The sequence below is a fragment of the Theobroma cacao genome, chromosome 6 (genome assembly GCF_000208745.1).
Source record: "Theobroma cacao cultivar B97-61/B2 chromosome 6, Criollo_cocoa_genome_V2, whole genome shotgun sequence".
Classification (NCBI taxonomy): Eukaryota; Viridiplantae; Streptophyta; class Magnoliopsida; order Malvales; family Malvaceae; genus Theobroma; species Theobroma cacao.
The window spans coordinates 12,476,050-12,499,238 of NC_030855.1; the positions used below are offsets into that span (position 1 = coordinate 12,476,050).

The 23,189-nt window shown below is 34.6% G+C and overlaps 2 protein-coding genes across 5 annotated transcripts; one reads left to right on the plus strand and one right to left on the minus strand.

Moving 5' to 3' along the window:
* On the plus strand, positions 3,161-4,692 carry LOC18595702 (ornithine decarboxylase). The gene has a single exon (XM_007023774.2). It carries the CDS (start codon positions 3,337-3,339, stop codon positions 4,576-4,578), a length of 1,242 nt encoding a protein of 413 aa, XP_007023836.2. The 5' UTR covers positions 3,161-3,336; the 3' UTR covers positions 4,579-4,692.
* Positions 5,150-22,883, minus strand: LOC18595703 (DNA repair protein recA homolog 2, mitochondrial). 4 transcript variants are annotated; one of them, XM_018123616.1, is made up of 10 exons: positions 22,536-22,883; positions 22,431-22,460; positions 21,619-21,948; positions 18,635-18,695; positions 16,810-17,015; positions 14,584-14,671; positions 8,595-8,767; positions 7,241-7,387; positions 6,975-7,109; positions 5,150-6,078 (listed from the first exon to the last, which is right to left on the minus strand). In XM_018123616.1, the coding sequence occupies exons 3-10, from the start codon at positions 21,700-21,702 to the stop codon at positions 5,791-5,793; spliced, it is 1,182 nt and encodes a 393-aa protein (XP_017979105.1). In that variant the 5' UTR covers positions 21,703-21,948; positions 22,431-22,460; positions 22,536-22,883; the 3' UTR covers positions 5,150-5,790. The 4 variants fall into 4 exon arrangements, with proteins under 4 accessions (XP_017979105.1, XP_007023837.1, XP_017979103.1 ...); XM_007023775.2 differs by having other exon boundaries at positions 16,810-17,027; positions 22,536-22,882; XM_018123614.1 differs by having other exon boundaries at positions 16,810-17,027; positions 21,619-21,953; positions 22,536-22,882.

Sequence of the window (23,189 nt, forward strand, 5' to 3'; positions counted from 1 at the left end):
TTCTTCCTTTGTTCTTGTTGCCGGTTGCCTAGGCCGAATATGGTGAGAGAATTGGGGATTTAATGGGCTGATTTCTATAAAAAATAATAAAATAATCAAGCATGCCACGTGTCACATGCTTATTGGCCCTTTTTTTAACTTTTTGACTTTTTCTTCTTAATTTTCCACCACAAATATTCTGGTATTTATCCAATTCTACCACAATTAAAATCCCTTGGTCTTGACAAGTGCTGGGGTGAAAATTTTACCAATTTACCCCGGAGGTGAAAAAATTACGATTTTACCCCTATACTCCGAAATGTACCAGAATCACATTATTTCTACTTTTCAACCTCAAATAACACTAATATTGATCAATATTAATCAAATGGGGCAAAAATTGTTTTATAAATATTCCTGTTTAGTCCTCTAGTAGTAAAATTACCATTTTGCCCTTGTGCTCCAAAAATATCGGGAATCACAATTTTTCACTGCTAAACATCATTTTATACTCTAATAATCATAATTATATTTCATATAATTATTCTTGATCAAATGTGATCAAATCTTGGCTAAAAATCTCCATTTTATCATCAAATGGTAAGGTGACCGTTTTCCCCCTAATCGGTCAATTTTTCTGATGGACTCCAAACTGGACCTTGAACTCCGAATCACTACTCTAAGCCATTCTATGGGTTTTAGAATTTTCAAATTCCTCTTAGAATTTCTATTTAAACTAGTTCAAGGCTCGATTTAACTTAGTTGTACCACTCGGTACAATACCATCTTTTAATCGAGCTTGACAGGGCTCACAAATCTGGTCCATATATTCTTTTACAGACTGACTCTCCTTCTTCGCATCATGTCAAAGTGCCTTGTCAAGTTCTGTGCCTGCATATGCCTTGTTCTAGAGGTCCTAACATATTCTTCCTATAGCTTTGTCCAAGCTGCCTTAGCTGTTTCACACTCCATGATTCTACTGAAAATATCCTCAGAGGTAGTAGACTGAATGAATGAAAAAGCTCTAAACTTCTTTGCAATTTCTTCTTCATATTGCTTAACTTGAGCAGCATGAGCATTCTCCCTTGGTGCTTGTGGTTCAGCATCTTGTTCTACTGCATTCCACAAGTTATAACCTTTCAAGTAAGTCTTCATTTTCACGGCTCAAACTCCATAATTGGAGCCATCGAAGACTGGTGGAGGCTGATGAGTTATGTTTGAAGTTGTCATTATAATAGGGAACTACTTCTTGAAACAAGAAGTTAAAGGAGAACCACTAAGAACACAGGAGTATTAGAAAGAGGTTATCTAAGGTCCTACAGGAATCGGGAGGAGCTCTGATACCATGTTAATATCATGATATAAAACTATAACTCGAGAAAGAAAGAAGTAAAGAGAGAACTAGTAAGCTGCTGAACAAAAGCAGAGCATTCTTCTATATGCATGATGATCACACAGTGATCATATATATTACAAAATGTTAGAGTCAATAACATCTGTAACACACCGCTTAGCTAGTGTTCAACTTACATACAAACAACACAACATTGTTCTATTCTAATATCAGAAGTATTGATAGCTAGTAAGTATGCAGATCACGCTGTCCAAGGACTAGCACTGGTCCATGCAAGGGTTATCCTCTAACATTATGTAGTATAAACAATTAAGCATTCTGAGCCTCTCTCTATCGCTGGTAGATAAACCCTCACTCCTGGACACATTCCAAGATGGAATATTCAGAAAAGCAGTGTTTTCATATATACATGTTTTTGTTTTACTGATTTTTTTTTCTTTTAAGAAATGGGCATAGAAATGTTTGGAACTCATTTGGTGCGACCGTAACTCTATTTTGAATCCCAAAAGTGATTAAAATTAGCAGGAGACATGTAGAGGCACCAAGACATAAATTTGTGTATGAGGGCAAATACGTAAATATAAAGTTGGATTTACCTTGCATGACAAACTAAATCTTGTTGTTATGTTATCTCATTTTTCAAGCTCCATCCGCGTACTAAGATAAGCAATGTTAGCTTGAACAACGTTAGGGAACTTTAACAACACAACTTGCTATCAAACTTGCCTGCAGCAGTGGCATCCTATGTGAAAAAGTGGTAATTGGTAGCATCAATAATGATCTCTCTTACATTGGAACTGCAGGCCATGCCATTGTTCTAGTGTCAAGCCTACAACTTCTAGTAAACAAATCCACTTTCCTGTGCCATCACTCCTAATCTAGATGATATGTAGGTGAATAAATTATTGGAATAGCTGACTGATGTGTTCTGATTGTACAGAAATAGAAACAATCTGGGTAAAATTTGTTCACAGCTTTCGACATATTTACCTGCAAAATATACCAAGCAATAAAATAAATATTTATATTTTATATTCATAAAATGAGACAACAATCTCATATTTTATTTCCATTCACATGAGGGGCACTTTATTTTATTTTTTATATTTTATATTCATAAAATGAGACAACAATCTCAACAATCTTACAAAATAAATATTTTATACTTATATTCATAAAGTGATTTCCATTCACATGAGGGGCGCTTTATTTTATATCCTTGCCTTGCGGAAACCAAAGGGAACTCCAATTTTAATATTTATCGTGTATTTTAATTTTTTAAGTTAATTTGATATCTATGTATCATTGATAACGAATATATTAATTCAAAATATATTTACTTAAAATTGATCCGAATGATTATACTCAAGCCTTGGTGGTAGCTGCAAATTTCTCAATAATAGCTGGCCTCTTCAACTACTGCGTATCTTAGCAAAAATTCTTTTCCAGTTTTAACTTATCTTAGTGGTAATATCTACTAATGGTAAGATAACTCAACCATACGTTACGTTTTAGACATGTAATATTAGGTCTTGTCGCAATATTGATTTTGCACTCTTAACAACTTGTCTTTTGATTTACCAATTTAGTTTTTCAAATTTTGTTCTTCTTTGATCGTTTTAAAACCAAAAAAATAAAAACAACAAAGAAAAAGAATTTAAACTCAACAAACATAATGTACCAAAATCTTGTCCCAAGGTGCATGTGCCTAATTTCTTCCGCCCATTAGGACTCTTCCTGTCAATTTGTTAATTCTGCCAGTTGACAAAAGAACTTATTATTCAATTCACATGTGTTTGCCCTTCAAAAAAAAAAAAAATCGCATGTGTTCGTAGTGTTCATACGTAGTCTAGATGAAGCAATCACATGTGATGCACGTTTGCAATTTGGTTCTTTTTCGTTAAATTGAAGTGATGCCTATCTCTTTATTTAGACCTTGCTAAACATTTGGAAAGTGCACTCTTTGATAGTCACTCCACTTCTCTCTCGATCAGTCTCGCACCATGGTGTCAAGTCCCAGGAGCCCCAAGGCAGAAATAAGTGCATCAGGGTTGACCAGAAAGAGGGTTGCGGCCTTGTCAGAAAATGAGTTGCTCGCTTTCATTCAGTCAGTCATATCTGATGAACAAAAGATGGAACCATTTTACGTGCTTGATTTGGGCGTTGTTGCGGACCTCTTTGACATGTGGACTAGTAATCTTCCCATGGTTCAACCATTCTACGCTGTCAAGTGCAACCCCAACCCGGATCTACTCAGAGAAATGGCCGCACTTGGCTCCAACTTCGATTGCGCAAGCCGTGCTGAGATAGAGGCTATTCTGGCTTTAGGGGTTTTGCCTGATCGAATTGTCTTTGCAAACTCATGCAAAGCAGAATCTCACATCAAGTACGCTGCTAGCGTTGGCGTTAACCTAACTCCTTTTGACTCAAAAGAGGAACTTGAAAAGATTCGAAAGTGGCACCCTGAGTGTACCTTGTTAATCCGAATCAAATCCCCAGAAATCAGTGGCGCAAGATTTCCATTAGGTGCTAAATTCGGTGCACTTCCTGAGGAAGTTGTTCCTCTTCTCCAAGCTGCTCAAGCTGGAAAGTTTACTGTTTCCGGTGTCTCCTTCCACATTGGTAGCGGAGCCACTAACTTCCGTGCATTTGAAGAAGCCATAGCCGCAGCTAAAACGGTATTTGAGAAAGCTGCTCAACTTGGCATGCCCAAAATGCACATACTAAACATCGGAGGGGGCTTCTCAGCTGGCCCACGGTTCACTGACGCAGCGTCCGTTGTGAAAACCGCTCTCCAAAAGTATTTTTTCAATGAGCCTTGCTTAGAAGTTATGGCAGAACCTGGTCAATACTTCGCAGAGTCGTCTTTCACGTTAGCAGCAAGCATCATTGGGAAGCGAATTAGGGACGAGCTCAGACAATACTGGATAAACGATGGGATCTACGGGTCCATGAACTTTTTGCTGTACGATCATAACGATGTGATCTTAACTCCTCTCGCTTGCATATCCAACCGTGGTAACCCGACTTGCAAAGGGTTAAAGACATATGATTCCACCGTTTTTGGACCCACATGTGCCGCGACGGACACGATTTTGACAGATCACCTTCTGCCGGAACTGCAGGTGAATGACTGGTTGGTGTTTCACAAAATGGGCGCTTACACCTCATCTTGTGGAACCAAGTTCAATGGGTTCGACACATTCGCCATTTCCACTTACATTGCCCACTCCGATAAAAGTTAATTAAACCACAAAACAAGTGTTTGGGTTGCTTTTAGTTGTCTGTGATCTGATCTTGAACTGAGTGTCAGCTTATGTTTGTTTTTCTATTAATAAAGATAAGGATGATGTCCCCTATCTCTTACTCCTGGGATAAGGACTTCAGTGCGGAAGTGAAGTCAACGGATAGAGTATTTATGCACTTCTCAAATGCAAATGATAGAATCTCTCTTTCCAATATACCACTCCCACAATTCATACTCACATAGTTACGTACTAGTATTACATTCCATCTTGAGCAATGATTGCATGTACGGCATGCACATATAGCCAACAGATTTGCCAAGAGATGGTTAAAAAATAGCAGCAACAGCCAAGCAATCAACAGTCGCTTTCCAGATTTAGACGGTCTTAGTGGTAACATCCACCAATGTAGGATAACTGAACTATACGCTACGTTTTAGACATGTAATATTAAGTCTTGTCGCAATATGTATTTTGGATTTTGTACTCTTAACAACTGTCTTTCGATTTATCAATTTAGATTTTCAAATTATGTTCTTATTTGACGTTTTAAAACAAAAAGAAAAAAAAATTAAACTCACAAAAACATAACTTAAAAAATGTACCAAAATCTTGTCCCAAGGTTACACGTCTCAATGTTCTTCGTCTTCCATCTAAATTGTAACTTGTTTCTAACTCATGAGTCAAAATGATATATTTTGAAATAACATGAAACTGCAATGTCAATTAATATCTATCTCTACCCTAGTAAACATGCTATCTCTACCCTAATAAACATGCTAGAATGATAGTTTACAGTGTGAATGATTTTAACCTAATCCTATTATACAATGAAAACAAAGCAGATGGAATTGTAAAATTCATATGCCAGGCCATCTTCACCACAAAAATACTACACTGTCCCTTTAGTTCATGCCCATTTAAACTTCACCCAAGAATTCGTCAAACTCTTTTCTCTTTGTATCTCTTTCAAAAATTGACTTCATCTTTGAAGATTGTCTCGTATGAACCAACAAGGGGAACCACTACACCCATTTCCTTCTTGATAGTTGCTTTAGCTTGAGCTCTTGATTGTCACCATGACCCTACGATATTATTGATGAGCATCAGAATTCCCCCAAGGATGTGATTCAGTTGATGCACTCTACCATTTTAAACCTTCTGTTGAATTCTACCAAGTCCACTGCTCTCATCTGCAGGGGTCTATCACAATCAGATTTTCCTTTCAAATAATTTTGTCCTTAAAATCATCACTATCTTTTCAAGAACACCATCATTTTCAGCCAAGTATTGTTCAGCTTTCTCTTTATCACCAAATGCCTCCCCTTCAATTAAGAAGTTACTTCCTTCTTTGCTGATGATTTCATACTCACATGCCAATTCTAGGACCTCAGATTCACAGCTAAAGCCCCTACCAAACTGGATTCCCAATTCAGCTTTCTTCATTGCAGGTGCAAACTTATTTTTCATCACTTGCACACAAACCCCAAGACCAGTTATCTGAAGACAAGAATAGATAGTCGAAATGAAACTAAAGAATGGAACATTCAATGATAATAAGAATTTAGTAATAAAATATGCCAACAATATCTGCACTGAACTCAACATCCCAAAGATGGCTAAAGACAAGATTCATGCAGAATATGATGCTAATAGAGATATGACCTACTAAGACTTAGTTTGATATTATGGTTAGGTTGTAAAAAACCACTTTTTTAAGAAAAAAAAGTTGGGAATATCATTGAAAAAAAGCACCACTTTTAATCCAACAAATCATGAATCCGTTTGGCATTGAAGTTGTGGTCCAAATTGCAGTTTAGCAATCCAACAACAATTACAAACTTAGGCTTATATGTAGAGCTGAACTGATTGTCAGAATAACTTTCAAGCAAAATGCCTTAAAGACTAATACTTGCATTGTAATCTGTTATTTTTCTATCTTCCATCTGCATCCTTTTCATAACACTCCCCACCCCCCAAAAACCCCAGACAGCCAAGAGAAAATATTGGCAAACCACCAATCCAGAAAGGTAACAGCAATCCTTTAAAAATCTGCATCTTCCATTTAATTAAAACAGAAAGTGAAAATCAGACACAAATAAGACAAAGGTTCTAAGAGTTAATACTAAATTAGAATCAAACGATTAATGGAGAATGGTAGCAGTATGTAGCTTCCCTCTAACTCATAAGAAACTAATCTAGATTCTTTTATTCTTTTTAAATAAATATAGATGATATCTTAAACTCATAAGAAAACCAGCACAAGGGAGCAATTTACAATTTTTCTTACGAACAAATTTTCGAAAGAACTTGATGATATTTCTTGTCAACAAAATAATGATAAATGATATTTCTTGTCAACAAAATAATGATAAATTGCACTAGAGGATTCATACCTTATCCTCACTCTTCAGCAATCCAGTTCTTATCATCCTCAACCGTATTGCAGAATAAAATTTCAGGGCATTTCCACCACAAGTGACCTCTTCCATGTGTCCAAAAGCTTGACCTGATTTTGAATTATATCTAACCTGAGTAAATGATAAGCACCATATGTCATACAATATCACATAGCTTACCAGTTTAACTTGGGGTGTCTACTATGAGTATGCATTCTTGTTTGTGTGTAAACGAGAGAGACAGAGAGAGAGAGGGTCAAAACCTGATTAAGAAATATAATAAGAGTTCGGGAACAGCATAAAGAAGAATAAATTTTTCGAAGTGCTTGGGTCATTATTCGTGCTTGTACATCACGCCCACTATCACCAATTGAACCATCAAGTTCACATTGAGGAACAAGGGCAGCAACCTGCAAATACCAAGCATTGAAAATTAAGTGTCAAATTGACAAGAAAAATGAGACTTATGATTTCAAAGGCTTGAAAGAAGCAAACTGCAGAGGCCAACCTACATAATATATACCACCAGAAAATGTTTGAAACCATGCACCCAGACAAACACACCCATGCATCCGTGCATGTATATGAAAATTAATATGTAAGAGGATTTAAAAACGAATAATGCCACTAGTACATTAGCAGAAACATTAAAGCTACTCCCGTTTACAAACGAAGCCCTCAGGAGGAAGCAAATTAGAAGCTTTACAAGGTCAAGGACAAATATTGTGGGACAAAAAAATTCATAACAAGCCCAAACTGAGAATTGAAAGCTACCATATGTTTGCTGATCACATTACCAAATAAGTTCATAATCACTGAGACCTGATGTATTAGTTCTGATAATTTCCTGAGCATAGCACTTAAAACAGTCATTCAGAACTAGCAATAAAAAATAACAGACAAGAAGCGTAGCAATGAAAATGTAAAAAACAGACCTAGAATCTGACTTTTCAACACTGTAATAAAATATATGCATTTATAAAAGACAAGAATTCAAAAAGGCCCTCAAGCTACTACAGTTAAGCACAGAAGACTCTACGACCTGTGCACCTTAAAGCAGGAATCAATTGCATAGGATACAAATGCACACTTCCAAATCCTTGACATATTTCTTGAAGCAGAATTCCACCTCGTTGGCACTGTTTTGATGGAAATCCTTAAGGTTTAGGCCATCAAAAAACATCAAACCCACTATTTTTCAGCAATGTCATGATGCTAGTGGTTAAACAAGTTTTACTCTTCAAAGGGAGTGTTTTGCAAATTTGCTAAATGGACGAGGTCCCCTATCATATGAATATCACAAAAAATAAAGTCCTCACCATTTTTACCCTTTCGCTTATATTACCTCATTCATAACACTTTGAAAAAAAGCAGAACATGTTGTCGACATTCAACACCTCCACCAATTACAGACCTGATGGCAAATACAAATGAAGCCCCCGAATCCAAAAGATGCAACACTTTTTTATAAGGGAAACATAATGAACAAATGAAAAGTTAAAACAAGCAGCATTCAGCTTGTAATGAAATCAATGATTGTGTGCACATTTATCTATACAAAAAAAGAGGATACAAGTTGCTTGAATAAAAGAGAGCAGGCATGAGTCAAGTACTTACACTATCAACCACAATTACGTCTACAGATCCACTTTTGGTAAGTGTATGAACCATACACAGCAAATTCTCAGCAGAATCAGGATGTGAAATAAGAAGATTTCTTGTGTTTACACCTATTGATTCCACAAATGAAGGGTCCAAAGCATTCTCCACGTCAAGATATGCACAATAGCCTGCCAAAAGATTAATTCAATGAGGCAAAATGAAAGTAGAATAAAAGAAGCTGATATGAACATTATTAACATAAGTATCCTCCTTTCGATAGAACAAAAGCTGTAAACATGTCACTGTGGCTGCTAATTGTTCATGTAGGGAAATAACTATGATATTTGATGAAGCATCTCTCTACAGGATACATAATACAAGATAATGTAGAAGTAGAAGCCCCAATTTACAGGAAATTCCCAGCATCATCTATTGAAAACCTGGCAGATGCTGCAAATGAACGAGGATCAATTATAAGATGTGCCAGGTGACTTTTGAGTTAGAAAAGATCATTGGATTCTAGATTTCAGGCCATCCAGGCAACAAATTATTGCAATACTTATATTTAAATTTCATTCAACATCAAGAGCAAAGCAAGAGACACTACTAAACAAGAAGCACCAAAAAAATAGGAAACAACCAAAATGCTTGATCTTCCTGTATATTAACCCCAGAAAAGTCATTGTAACATCTTCAAGAATAAATTGCTCACAAGTGCTTCTGTGGTTCATGGTTCAAGGAACTTCTTATACTGTCAGGACCTACAGATCATAGTTATACAACTCTCTGCTTGTGGGAGGAGGATATGCAGCCCAATTGTCAAAATTAGTGGAAAAGTTTTGAAAGATTCGATGATTGGTTGACAGGTATAATCAAAATTTATATTAGCATTAACAAAGATTAAAATATAATTATAGGCCAAACGAAAATGAATGAAAAGCCATGCTATATATAAGTTCCTCCCACATTCAGGCACAGAACATTCAAAGCCTACAAGTATAACGAAAACAGAGAATGAGTCAAAATTCTCGAATGTCTAAATTGAAATTACTAGATGCAAATTATATACAAGAAAACCTATCTAAATTAGGTCTTAGAATCTGATAAATTACCAAAAATTAGGGAATAAGAAATCAAGAAATAATCCACCTAAAGGATGAAAATAGAGAAAGGAAATAATATCCCTAAACTAACTCCTACAAATCTGGAATAGTCAAAACATAAATTGATGAGCTGTCGACAATCCCCCTCAAGCTAGCGAATAGATGTTAGTCATTCCCAACTTGTCTACTAGCACTTCAAAACTCGGTAGCACTTCAAAACTCGGTCTAGGCAGCCCTTTTGTTAGAACATCAGCTATTTGTTGTTTGGTAGGCACATAGGTCATACAAATTACCCCATCTTCTATTTTCTCTTTGATAACATGTCGATCTATCTCCAATGTGCAATGCTTATTGCAGCTTTATTGTCACAATATAGCTTCATAGGTCCCATAGTAGATACTTTCAATTCTGCCATTAGTGTCATCAGCCAACTATGTATCGGACTATGATAGGGTAAAGTTGTCTAAGAGATTGAGTCTTTTATACTTGTAAGGGAAATGTCCCTCTTTCAAACATTGTAATGGCTCACAATGATATCTCTAAAAATACTTGTTAAGTCTTTAGGGGGAAAAGACCCTTTAAGAAAGGAATGTTCTCATCTCAAGCGTTGAAATAGCTATTGATAGAATACATGTAAAAACTCGTAAACTCTTTACAGGGAGTAAGCAGTCGACGGATTGTTAGGCTGTCTCAATGGTAAAGGTATGTTTGTAGCGAATCATCTAGGGCTGCCTCTATGATCTAACGATGGCGTGTCTTGGTCCCTTTGTAATTATTTTCATATTAATAAAACATTTTTCATTTTTATGACTCAGCATTTGCATATATGATATTCAGTATGCCTTATGATTTTGATGCGCATTCTCATAATCTAATTTGTTACTATTATTGATGTTTGATCAAATATAATCGAATATCAACTGACTAGCGTAGAAACGTTCACTCAAGTGCCGTACGGACTATCGCATATTTAGGTGAAAGAGCATAATTCGTGACAATTAACCTCTTTAACCAAATCAGCTCACAAGTTCCTTGTGCAAGGGCTCTAAATTCTACTTCTGCACTATTGCGATCTACAATTGCACTCCTATCCTCAACTAAACCTGCCCAATCTGCCTCCACACTTCTCAGCTCATTTTTCTTAAAGAACAAGCCTTTACCTAGTGTAGATTTTAAATACCACAAGATTCAATTGACTGCCTCAAGATGTTCTTGACTCGGAGAATGCATATACTAGCTCACTACACTTACAGTGAATGTAATATCTAGTCTTGTGTGAGATAAGTAACTCAATCTTTCCACTAGATGTTGATATCTCCCCCTATCTACTGGAATTCCACTCCTTGTTCTTCCAAGCTTCATGTTCATAACTGAGTGTTTCAACTAGCTTGCAACCAAGCATCCCTGTCTCTTTCAAAAGATCTCATGTATGTTTTCTTTGAGAGATAATAATACCTTTCTTGCTTCTTGCCACTTCCATCCCTAAGAAATATCTTAAGTGCCTGAGGTCTTTGATTTCAAATTCACTCCTAAGAGTTTTCTTAAGCCTCTCTATTTCTTCTATATCATGTCCAATTAAAATAATATCATCCACATACACAATCAAGATAGTTTTCTTCCATCTTGTGAATGCTTGAAAAAGAGTATGATTAGTTTGTCCCTGCTAATAACCATACCTCTTTATAGTCTTTGCAAAACAGTCAAACCAAGCTCTCAACAATTGTTTTAATCCATGTACTGACTTCTTCAATCTACATACTTTTCTGTTACCAATTGCCCCTTCAAAACCTAGAGGCAAATCCATGTAAGCCTCCTCATCAAGCTCTCTGTTGAGAAAGGCATTTTTGACATCCATTTGATGTAGTGCGTAGTCAAGACTGGCTGCTAGTGATAGTAGCACCCTTATAGTGTTTAACTTTGCAACTGAAGCAAACGTTTCTGTGTAATCCACCCCAAAAATTTGAGTGAATCTTTTGGCAACTAGATGAGCCTTGTGTCTCTCTACTTCACCATCTGACTTATACTTAATTGTAAACACCCATTATCTATTTTTTGTAAAGTAATTGCCAAGAATTCAATTGAAATATTCCCGACCATTATCTATTTGAAGAATTTGAATTAATGTATCAAATTGGTTTTGGATCATTTTATGGAATTGTTGGAAAATGGTGGCTCATCTGATTTTTCTTTGAGAAGATAAACCTAACAAGCTCTTGAATGGTCATCAATAAAGGTTATGAACCATTTGGTTCTCGAAATATTATTTACCCTTGAAGGACCCCAAATATCACTATGGATTAATGAAAAAGGTTTAGATGACTTGTATGGCTGATTTGGATAAGAAGCAAGAGTATGTTTAGCAAATATACAAGTTTCACAACGAAAAGAATTGAGTAGAGAAGGCAACAAGTTTTACAGATATGGGAAACTAGGATGACCTAACCTATTATGCCATAACATAATCTTACTGGAAACAAGAGTCAATTCACTACTTAAAGCCATAGCTTGTTTATTCACTTGTCTAGTATCCTCAAGGTAGTACAGCCCGTCACGCATCTTAGTATTGCCAATCTTCCTCCTTAGTAGTAAATCCTAAAACTCACCAAATGATGGACAAAACTTAACCACACAACTCAAATCATTTGTCAATTTGCTAATAAACACTAGATTACATTCTAAATTTGGGACATGAAGTTTAGATTTTAGTGTCATATTAACCAAATTTACAAATCCTTTTCCAGTAACAGATGATAAAGCACCACCAACAACGCAAATTTTGAAATTTCCCAAGTATGGAGCATAGGTAGAAAAAAACCCATGTCATCCGGTCATATGATCCGAAGCCCCTGAATCCATAATCCAAGGGCCATTAGATTCCGAATTTGCACTCAAAGCAAAGGGATAATTACCTTTCTGGGCTATAGAACAGTTTGAAGTTGGAACTTGTGCACCAGTTTGGTGTTGGGCAAGGACTAGTAGTTGTTCAAGCTGTTCCTTGCTAAAAATTGATCCTCCTGCCATGATTTCCTCTAAAACAGCTTGAAAACCTCTGCTTTGTTCACCTTGTTTACATGCCTTTCAATTTGCTAGTTTTCCATGTATCTTCCAACATGTTTCTCTAGTGTGATATGAACGTTGGCAATGATCACACCAAGCTTTATCATTTTTCCGATTCCCACGTCGATCACCAGAATTGGCAGGTTCATGTTTTTTTGAAACAAGAGCAGAACTTTGGGACCAGTTTTCTGAAATGACCTCTATGGTCACTCCTAACATAACACGTTTCCTGCTTTCTTCCCTTCTCACCTCTGCAAATGCCTCTCTAATGTTTGGAAGAGGTTTTGTCCCCCAAAGTCGACCTCGTACCTCATCTAAGTCCTTACTTAAACAATGAAGAAAATCAAATACCTGTTCTTTATCAAACATTTGCTTATACTTTAAGTTGTCCTCAAAACTATGCTAATTGGTGTCATAAAACATATCCATCTCCTGCCATAACTTAGTCAAAGTATTGAAATACTCAATCACTAAAAGATTACCTTGTTTTGTGTTTCTTAAGACGAATCTAACTTCAAAACATTGTGCTGAGTTTTCCAGATCTAAGTACATTTCATGCACCATACCCTATATCTCTTTTGCTATCTAATAGAATAAATAAATCCGACCAATCTTAGGTTCCATGGAATTAATCAACCATGCCATAACCATGGAATTCTCTAACTCCCAAGCTGAATGACCTACTGCTCCTTCCTTTGGTGTTGCCTTTGTAGCCGAGTTTTCCTTTGCCTCGTATTACTAGCATAACCGACTAAGACCATTCAAGGAAATTGGCCCCATTGAGTTTGTGTTGGGTTATTTGGAGAGAATGAGCTTCCTCGATAGTAGGAATCACAGATGAAGACATTTCTAGAAAGTTCAGATGACACCTCTGAGGATCCTTCTAGAGTTGCACCTGCCATGGCTACTTTGGCCAATAATAATGGTCAAAGGAGCCAAGGCTTTGATACCATGAAAACAAAGAATAATACAAAATTCTTTAATGTCTAAATTGGAATTACTATGTGCTAATTATATACAAGAAAACCTATCTAAATTAGGTCCAAGAATCTGGTAAATTACCAGAAATTAAGGAAGAAATCAAGAAATAATCTAGCAAAAGAAGGAAAATAGAGAAAGGAAATAATATCCCTAAACTAACTCTTACAAATCTGGAATATAGTCAATAAAATAAATTGATGAGCCGTCAACATGTAATCTTGAAATTGCCAGTTTCTTTTACATATGCCAATAATAAAATGTTTCCCAGCATTGCCTAGCACTTTATTACACAATGTTTATTTTCCAAAAATCAGCATAACTTGGATGATAATGACAAACAACCAGAAATGTAGCCCATGGTCAACAAGGACAATGCAAAAGTAGACTTAAAGAGGTAATAAGTTCCCAATGACCAATTCAATGTAACTGAACCTTTGAGTTGGCAAGCAAGTCTATAGATTTTTATCAGTATATTCATCAACATTGACTTAAGCCAGAAAAGAGAAGTCCATGATCTATAAAATATCAAACTAATATACCAATTATAACTTTAAAACAAGTTGAAAATATAATAACAAGTCATTATATAATATGACATTTAATTTAATTTATCTTTTTCCTCATCTCTCAACTTATCCAATTTTCTCTCTTTTGAAATAAATAAAACAAAACATATGCAATATCTCCGACTAATTTTAAACCTCCTTCTCTTTTCAACTCCTTCCATATGTTGACACATATGCCAGGACTAGTAAGTTATAAAGCAGTTTCTTGGTTCCCTTGTTAAGCAAAAGAAGTGCAGCTAATACTACAAAATCCAAATGATTCCAACTACAAAGCATGGGAAGAAAAATTAATGGCACCTCCAAGCTTTTGTGCTTCTTTGATTATATGAAGTGCTAATGTTGTCTTGCCAGATGCTTCTCGCCCATAAATTTCAACCATTCTTCCCTGTATAATGCATAACAGAGATCAAAATGATATTATGATGAAGTTATTTTACTTTATAGCAAGCAACTTAAGCATGAAATAGAATAAAATTGAAGCCTCTTTCATGATATATTAAGAATCAAGTACTTTTTGTTTATAACTACTGGAATTTTCTATGTATAACATATATAAAATATAAATATTCTATCGAAAAATGTGTGTGCTTGTGTGTGTGCATGTCGGGGCAAAGTTCAGATTATTTTGTTACAAAAATTAATCTCAGAACATGTTATGTAGAGGACCTATGCTTGGATTACTTGCAAACTCAGTAATTTTTTCAAGGGAGGGGACATTTTAGGGCATATAATGTTTGTTTCATCCCATACTATAAAGCTAAAACTTTTAGGTTGACTGGTTCTTGACAATGTCATCCTTAAATTCTTGTGTAAGTAATTCTGAAAAAAAAAAGTTCTTGTGTAAGAAAATGATAAATGAAGGTAAAATATTAAAAAAAATAATGCACGACCTTTAAACAATATCATACACAATTCTTTATTACAATTACTGGTCAACATTTGGAGCCAAAGGGAAAGCAAGAACAACAAATGAAGTGGGTGAAAAATACACGTCTAAGCTTTCTCTTGTAATTTAAGTTTTACAGAAACCAACTGTTTAATTAAAAAAAATAAAGAAAAAGGTGTAGGCATTCCTTTCATAATAAATGCACAGAATGCAAGGCTAGAGAAAGAAGAAATGCAATACCCAATGTTAATTAAAGTAAGAACATCATGCAGCACATATGTTTTAAAAGGCAAAAGTGTAAATTGAAGAATTTACCTTCAGCAAGGTGAAGCATAAGCCTCGAAGCATTGAGGCATAAGCTTTTTCATTATTCATTTTTTTATTAAAATTTAAAGCAACTAATTAAATATTACTAAGTGGAAAAAATAATTATGAAATCTATCATGAGAAAAACATAAAAATTTGAAGATATCTTGTGAAAGATATAAATACATGATAATGGAAGAAACATATAAAAATAAATTTTATATTGTTTTAAGCTAAAATGAAAATTTAATACAAATTACTTGGAAACTAAAGGGCAGTAATGATATTTAAAGCGAAAAACATAGAGACTATAGTAATAGCAGCATGGGCTTTTTATGGTTCACTAGAAACGAGACAGTATCATCTGTACCAAATGCCAAATATTTTATGCCTCAGGGCTGTTTGGTTCCACTTTGCATCAAGGTGCACCTCACCAACACCTCTCAAACATAGGTGTATAAATGCTAGGAAACAGCAACATTTATACCAACATTAAATTTTTTATGCCTCGAGGCTGTTTGGTTCCACCCTGCATCAAGGTGCACCTCACCAACTCCTCTTAAACATGTGTATAAAAAGCTAAGGAATTCTTCCCTCAACCAAGAAGATTAGGTCCAAATGAAGATATCATAATTCTAACTTCTGAGAAAAAACTAATAATAATTGCTAGAATAGACTTGACTGCAAAACCCAATATATATAGCTTATTTTCAAAGAACAATCCAGGTTTAAGAATGATTTAATCACAAGGGACATTAACTTCACAGGAAATAAATGGTCCCTGAGATACCCTTAAGAGAGCCAACATAAATATGCAGTTATTGGAAAAGCATAGTACACAACACTAGTCAGGAGTTTGAATCCATTAAACAATTAAAATCTTCCACCCAAAGTCAATTAAGGGAAGCAAAAACAGAAAGGCATACAAAATTTTGACGCACACTGATCAATTAAATCATGTAGCAATACACATTATCGCTCAAAATAAAAAAAGAAGAAACTGCACTTATTAATTATCAATAAACAACAAGCATAGTAATGTCTAAGCACAAGAAAGGAAAAAGTCAACACCTCCGGTAACCCTTTAACCTCCCTATGTGAGTTACAGCAGAAGAATATGAGGTTAAATTACCAAAGAAAGAAGTGCAGAAATATGTCACATATCTTTAAACAACATCATGCATGAGATATCTGATTGTTTGTCATCTTATACCGACCGTTCAGCAAAAGTGATTGACCAAAAAGTGGCAAGTAAAAAATTTTAAGAAAAAATAATTGTTCCTTAGAAAAGAAATGTGCTAATAGGAAAACTAAGCATTGCAGCTCTTCACCTTTGGTAATCCTCCAATGCCAAGTGCTAGATCAAGCTTTAATGATCCTGTAGATATCACAGGAGCACGCCTTGAGTTGAAAAAACGCTGCAAGGACAACATAGACTCTCTACCAAAGTCACCAGCAAGCTGCGAGAGAGCCTGACGTAGTGCAGTGTCCTTCTTTGTTTCTTTGTTATCATCATGAAATTCATCAAATTCACACTCTGAAAAATCCGCTGAAAGGTTGAAAACATTATTTGGCCATGCAATGGGATTTAATTGCTCATCCTTTGAATTCACAAGATGTAAAACTTTACACAAGACTTCTACATTTTATAAACTACAAACAAAGCTAGAGCCAAATCATAGCCCAATGCTTGAAATATTTTTTTAACATTATCAATTTATCATTTTATTTCATAAAAAAAAATTCTAAAACTAATGAATAGTTTTCAGTGAAGTAGCTAGAATGCAATTTCTTTCCAAAAGCAAATCAATCTCTTATCTCTTAAACTATATGCTATTTGCTTAAACAATTGAACTTAACATTTGGTCCAAGTGGCACAACCTGAAAACAAAGTGAAAACCCTTACAACCAAACTGTAAATAACCTTAAGAAACCCACCAATCCTTCTCTTTATGTTCTTTATGCTGCTTGATCTCCATCTCTTTTTTTTCTTCTTTCCTTTCTCTCTACCATGTTCTCTACCGTGTGAAGCCATACATACTTTTTTCCCATTTTTTATTGGTGCTTTATTCTCTCATCTTCTATATTTATTCTAGCTCCCTCTAATAGATTCTATAGAAACACAAACAAATTTAAAACTGGGAAAATCTAAAGCTGCATTAGTCACTGGATTTGGTCTAGCTGAAACAGTTTTTTTTTGCTCCATTTCCGTCCTTTTTTCTTCTCTCCCTTTTCAATCACACTTTCTTACTTTTGAAGCCACCCATTTTTGTTTTCTTTTCGGTGCTTTCTCTCATCTTCTTTCCTTCATTTATTCCTCTCATATTCTCTTGAGATACCAAGACAAATAAAAAATATTGGCAAACCTTTAGCTCCAATAATCAACAAATTTTCTATAGCTAAAATAGTTTTTCCTCTTTTTTTTTTTTTTTTTGCTTCACCATGCAATTTCTGGCAAAAGCATTCCAACAATGAATTGCATTGATGACAAGCAATGTCCAAAGAGTCAGTGACAAGTGGCAATTCAAACACAGATTTAATAGCCACAACTACACTATGATGACACAGGTACTTCAGCCAAATGTTCCAACTTCACAGAAAAGTCACTTTGACCAAGAACCTGACTTTCTGAACCTCCTTTACTACTCCAATACTATATCTATGATATCCCTTGATAGGGACAATAATTTTCATTTTGAAATGCTGTCTTCTGATACCCACCATAACTCTATGACACCACTGATTATCCATGCCATCATAGCGTGGGAAATTTAACTGCAAGAACAAAATTCATGAAAACCTATATATTTAGTGCCCAAAAAGTACACCCACAGACGAGAGAGAGAAAGAATACAAAATGATGATATGTTCAAACATTAAAACAGGTGATACAACTTGGGAAATAAATGAAAGATACAACAACAAATACTATCTACAATATGTAAAAAGAATAAACAAAAATGGACAAAAACAATATCAGAGACCATCAATAGATATTTTAAACCATTAATTTTATTCATAAGGTTAAGCATTAGTCACATAACTATGAAGATACAACACCTTACAAACATTTATGAGCACATCATAGTTTCTATGTTAAACGAATAAATAGATAGATACATGAGAGAGACAAGTAGAGAGTGAAAGAGATGCTACCTGCAGAAGAAAAATGGTAGGTGGGAGCCCCAATACAAGTGATTGCTTCTCTTCTTGCATACTGGAGCAACAATGTCAAAGGACAAAAAGATACATGAAGGTCTAGAAATGCAATGAGTCATTGTTAAACTTTATTAAGAAACGAGGCAAAGAAAATGAAGAGGAGCAGGAACAAATCTAGTCTAAAGAAAAGCATTATTTGAAGAATTATGGGTAAAAAGAAACAATCATAAGCATCACTGCATCAAAAATGTCTATGAAGCAAACATGTCAAATTTAAAAATCCATCTAAAGTCAAAACACATAGCAGTATAAATGTTACCAATATTAATGGCCTAATATCATGTAGAAATCTGTTATCCTTCTTCAATGAAAAATGAGTCACAGAGTCTTCTAGATTAAATATCCAAGAGCAGCCTCAAAAGCCAAATCAAAATTAGAATCAATTGATGCCTACAATCTAAGGATTCTACACTGACAAGCTGTCCATACAGCTCAAAGTCTGCTTAGAAAAATGTATTTTATCACTATGATGCCACATACAATGTTTTAATAACCAAATCACTTGTCGAACCAGTAAGAGGCCAACCTCCGGTAGGGCAGGTTCAACCAGTTAGTCCAAATGAGCACCCAACAACTAATTTCTTCAAAGACAAAGAAATATTGCTTGTGTCTATATTTCTTTTCTTTCTAATTTTTCATGTTTAAGTGCAGCATTAAGTAACAAACGAACATTAAATAAGAAATGCACAGATTTTCTACGTTTTAAAAGTTGTAATTTGAATTTTAAAGAAAAAAGACAATCTTAATTGCACCTTAATTAAGACTGTTTAAGTAAAAAGGCACATGGACGATGCAATGGGGGGGCCATCGTTTCAAATTTTGTGAGTTTTAAAAATGTATTTGTCAGCCTAGCCTACACATTGTTAAATGCAGTGCTTCAAAACAGGGTCTGGCCAATTTGACCAGATGAACTGAGAAGTAGGGTCAACGGTTCAGAAGATGTCATAAAACCAAGTATAAGTCAATTGGGTCAAAATTGAAAAAATAAAGTAAAATCCCAAACAAAACTAGATAAGGAGCCAAAGACTTTTGAAATCTATCAATCCCCACCTGTTGAAGAACAAGTCAAATTTTCCTTTTCACAACCCATTCTTTACATTTAACAATATGTAAAATAAGCTAACAAATACACTTTTTGAAATAAAATTTTGAAGCCATTGGCCCCCATGTGCCTTTAACTTCCTTAAATAGCCTTAATTAAGATTTAGTGTCAATTAAGGTGTAATTAAGATTATGCTTTTAAAAAATTTTAAATCACAACTTTTAAAACATAAAATGCATTCCTTATTTCATGTTTTCTTTATTACTTAATGCTGCGCTTAAACAAAAATAAAACAAAAAGAAATACAAACACAAGCAATATTTCTTTATCTTTAGAGAAATTAACTTTTGGCGTGCATTTGGACCAAATCAACCCAAAAAAAAGCCCCTTATTGGTTCAACAAGCAATTCAGTAATTAAAACATTGGTTCAACATGAAGGGTGTATTGTGAAAAGGAAATTTTGAAGTTTTCATCAACAAGAGAGGTCCATAATTACAAACTTCAAAATTTTATTTGGCTTCTTATCCAGTTTGGTCAAAGTTTTTGCCATGGTTTTCAATTTTGACAGGTTTGACCTAAACTTGATTTTGTATCATCTTTTGAACCATTGACCCTACTTTTTCTTGGTTGAACTGACCGGCCCCATCCAATTTTAAGAACACTAGCCTCATACGAAAAGGCTAACAGACCATCCCCATTACATTTTTCAGTCACCCTATAATATATGACTTAGATGACTTACAAAGGACTTTCTATTCCTGACTATAACCTCAATACAGTCTTGCTAAGACAACCATTTCTTTTGAGTGCATTACTTTCCGTCATGGCTTTCCTATGTCTTCATGCATTTATGGTTTTTCATCTTAGCTTTCATCTTGGTATACTTCTAGCATACTTGAGTGCATCACCTTCGCCTACCTCAGTGCTTTAAAAAAGATCAAAATATGATTGGAAGCAATTGAAGTATACATCTTCTAAACTTAGAAAAAAGTAAGATTGGGAAGGGTTCATTTTATGTAACCCAAAAGGAATAAAAACTAAAGAAACCTCCATATAAAACTCATTGAAACACCTAACCTACGGAAGTACATTGATTTCCTGAGGCAGGAAAAAAAAGCATGCAAATTTGTCAGGCCACCGTCAGCAAAGGAAAGCAATGATGTTAGGAGTTAATTGTTGACATTTTAAATTGACATAATTGTATTCAACTTACAAGATGAAATTTTCTAGTTTGTTAAGAATTTCCAAAAGTATAAGAATAGATTCAAATTGATTATTGAACAATCTACATACACCTTTCTAGTTTGCTTCATGATTCATTCTAAGACCATAATAGATATGTTTCAAAATGTAACTATTAAAAGCTATCCATAAATTACTATGGTTTTGAGGCCCAAAATCTTACAGTCCATACTACCTAAATTCTCAAAAGCTTGAAACAGAACATAAATTTTGCCAGATGCATCTATTTTACTTTTAAAATCAACTGAGGTTTGATCAAGTGATTAAAGTCAAGTAAACTTTTGCAACCTCTAACAGCTTCGCGAACTATCCTTCCCTTCATTTTAACCCAGAAATCCCATAAAAACAGTTTTATCAAAAAACCTCAAATGTCATCCCCTTTCATTCAATGCCTATAAATCTTTAAACCATTACTTCCAAACAGTTCTCCACCCTTTTCAACTTTCCTCAAGGCACCAAAAAAAAAAGGAAAGAAAAACCAGAGGCAAAATATCACTGCATTATAAGCACCACTTAAACAGGTCATTTCAAAAAAAAAAAAACCACATAAAAGAATATTATATATATATATATATATATAATATATATAATATATATATATATTGACATTAGAAAAGGAAATGAGAGAGATTAAACCTGAGGGAAAGAAGGGAGTAAAGAGAAGAATCGGGATGATCTTGACACAACATTGAGAGTAAGAGATGGCAAAGAGATCACCATTCTTTGTCTTCTTTGCTTTTCACTTAAGCATTTTGTTTCTGTTTAATTTTTCTGGGGTTTTCCTTCTTAAGGTTTTGGTAGGGTTTTTTTTTTTTCCTTTTGTGAAATTATTTGAATTTTGTGGGTTTTTGCTTTGTGGTGCGAAGCATTACCACGCAATCTCCGCAATCTCCACTCCTCAAGGGCAGGACAGCTCACTCACTCTTCAAGTTCAGGTGTAATTGGGTATAAGTAGTTGATAGGTCCCTGCACTAAGCATGTAACACACAAACAAACTATCATAAATATCATCCATGCCTGGCTTTGCCAAATCTCAAACAAACTATCATTAATGGTACAGAGTATAAGACCGGCATATCAGCTAGACACAGTAAAAGCTAAAGAAAGAAGAAAGCCTACAGAAACATTAAGATTTAAGTAAGCCAAAGAAACATTGTTTAACCCATCAGAAGACAAAAGAGAATCGAATTAATTCCATCAGCCAGAATCTTAAATAACATTTCAAGGAACTTTTTTCACACATTTTTTGCCCATCAAAATTTCCGATGAAAAAGATAATTTTCTTAAATATCATATAAACAAATTTCTTAAATTAAGACAAGTTTCAACAACAATATTCACTATAGAACACAACATCTGTTACTTACAAGTCAAACAACACAAAATAGACCAATAATCAATCCCCATATAAATCCTAAATTTTAAAACAAGATAATGCAAAATATTACCTCAAAGAAATGTAAAACCAATTTGATTTCCTGCAAAATAAAATACTTTATTTTCCATGACAAAAATTATAAAACAGAAAGTTCAAAAAAGAAAGTATCACAGACCCTGCATCCTGGATTCTCGGCTATTTGAATGGAGAGAGAGGGGAGAATGAAGGAAAAGGTAGAGGGAAGGGAGAGGTCCAAGCTGCCGCCGACTGAATGGGCTGACCGGCGGCGATAGCTGCGCACCAATGCTCAACCAAACGCGAAACAACGAGGGGACAAGGGAAGAACGGAAAATGGCAACCGCGAAAAAGGGTGAAGGAAGAAAGGGAGGAAAAGCGAGAAAGGAGGAAGGAGGGAGAAAGAAAGAGATAGAGCGACAGGAAAGGGCCGACGGCGGTTTCACATAATTCACTTGCAAAATATTTGGTTGAAATTTAAATCAAACTAAGAGGATACCGCGCTACACAGCTGAAGAAAAATAAAATCTGATGACATATATATAATCTATAATCTATAATCTATAATATATATAAAAGTATGATGTTTTAATTTTTTTTAATTGAGTTTTTAATTAAATAATAAGTATCATTTAATTAAATTTTTTTTAATTTTTGACCTTTTATTTTTTATTGAATTAATTTTTTTTACACCTTATGTAAAAAATAAATTATTTTTTATATTTGAAAGGTTTTTTTTATTTTTTTTATTTATTTTAATAAAAAATATTTAAAAATAATAAATTTTAATTTTTAGTGTTTAGAAGATAGATTC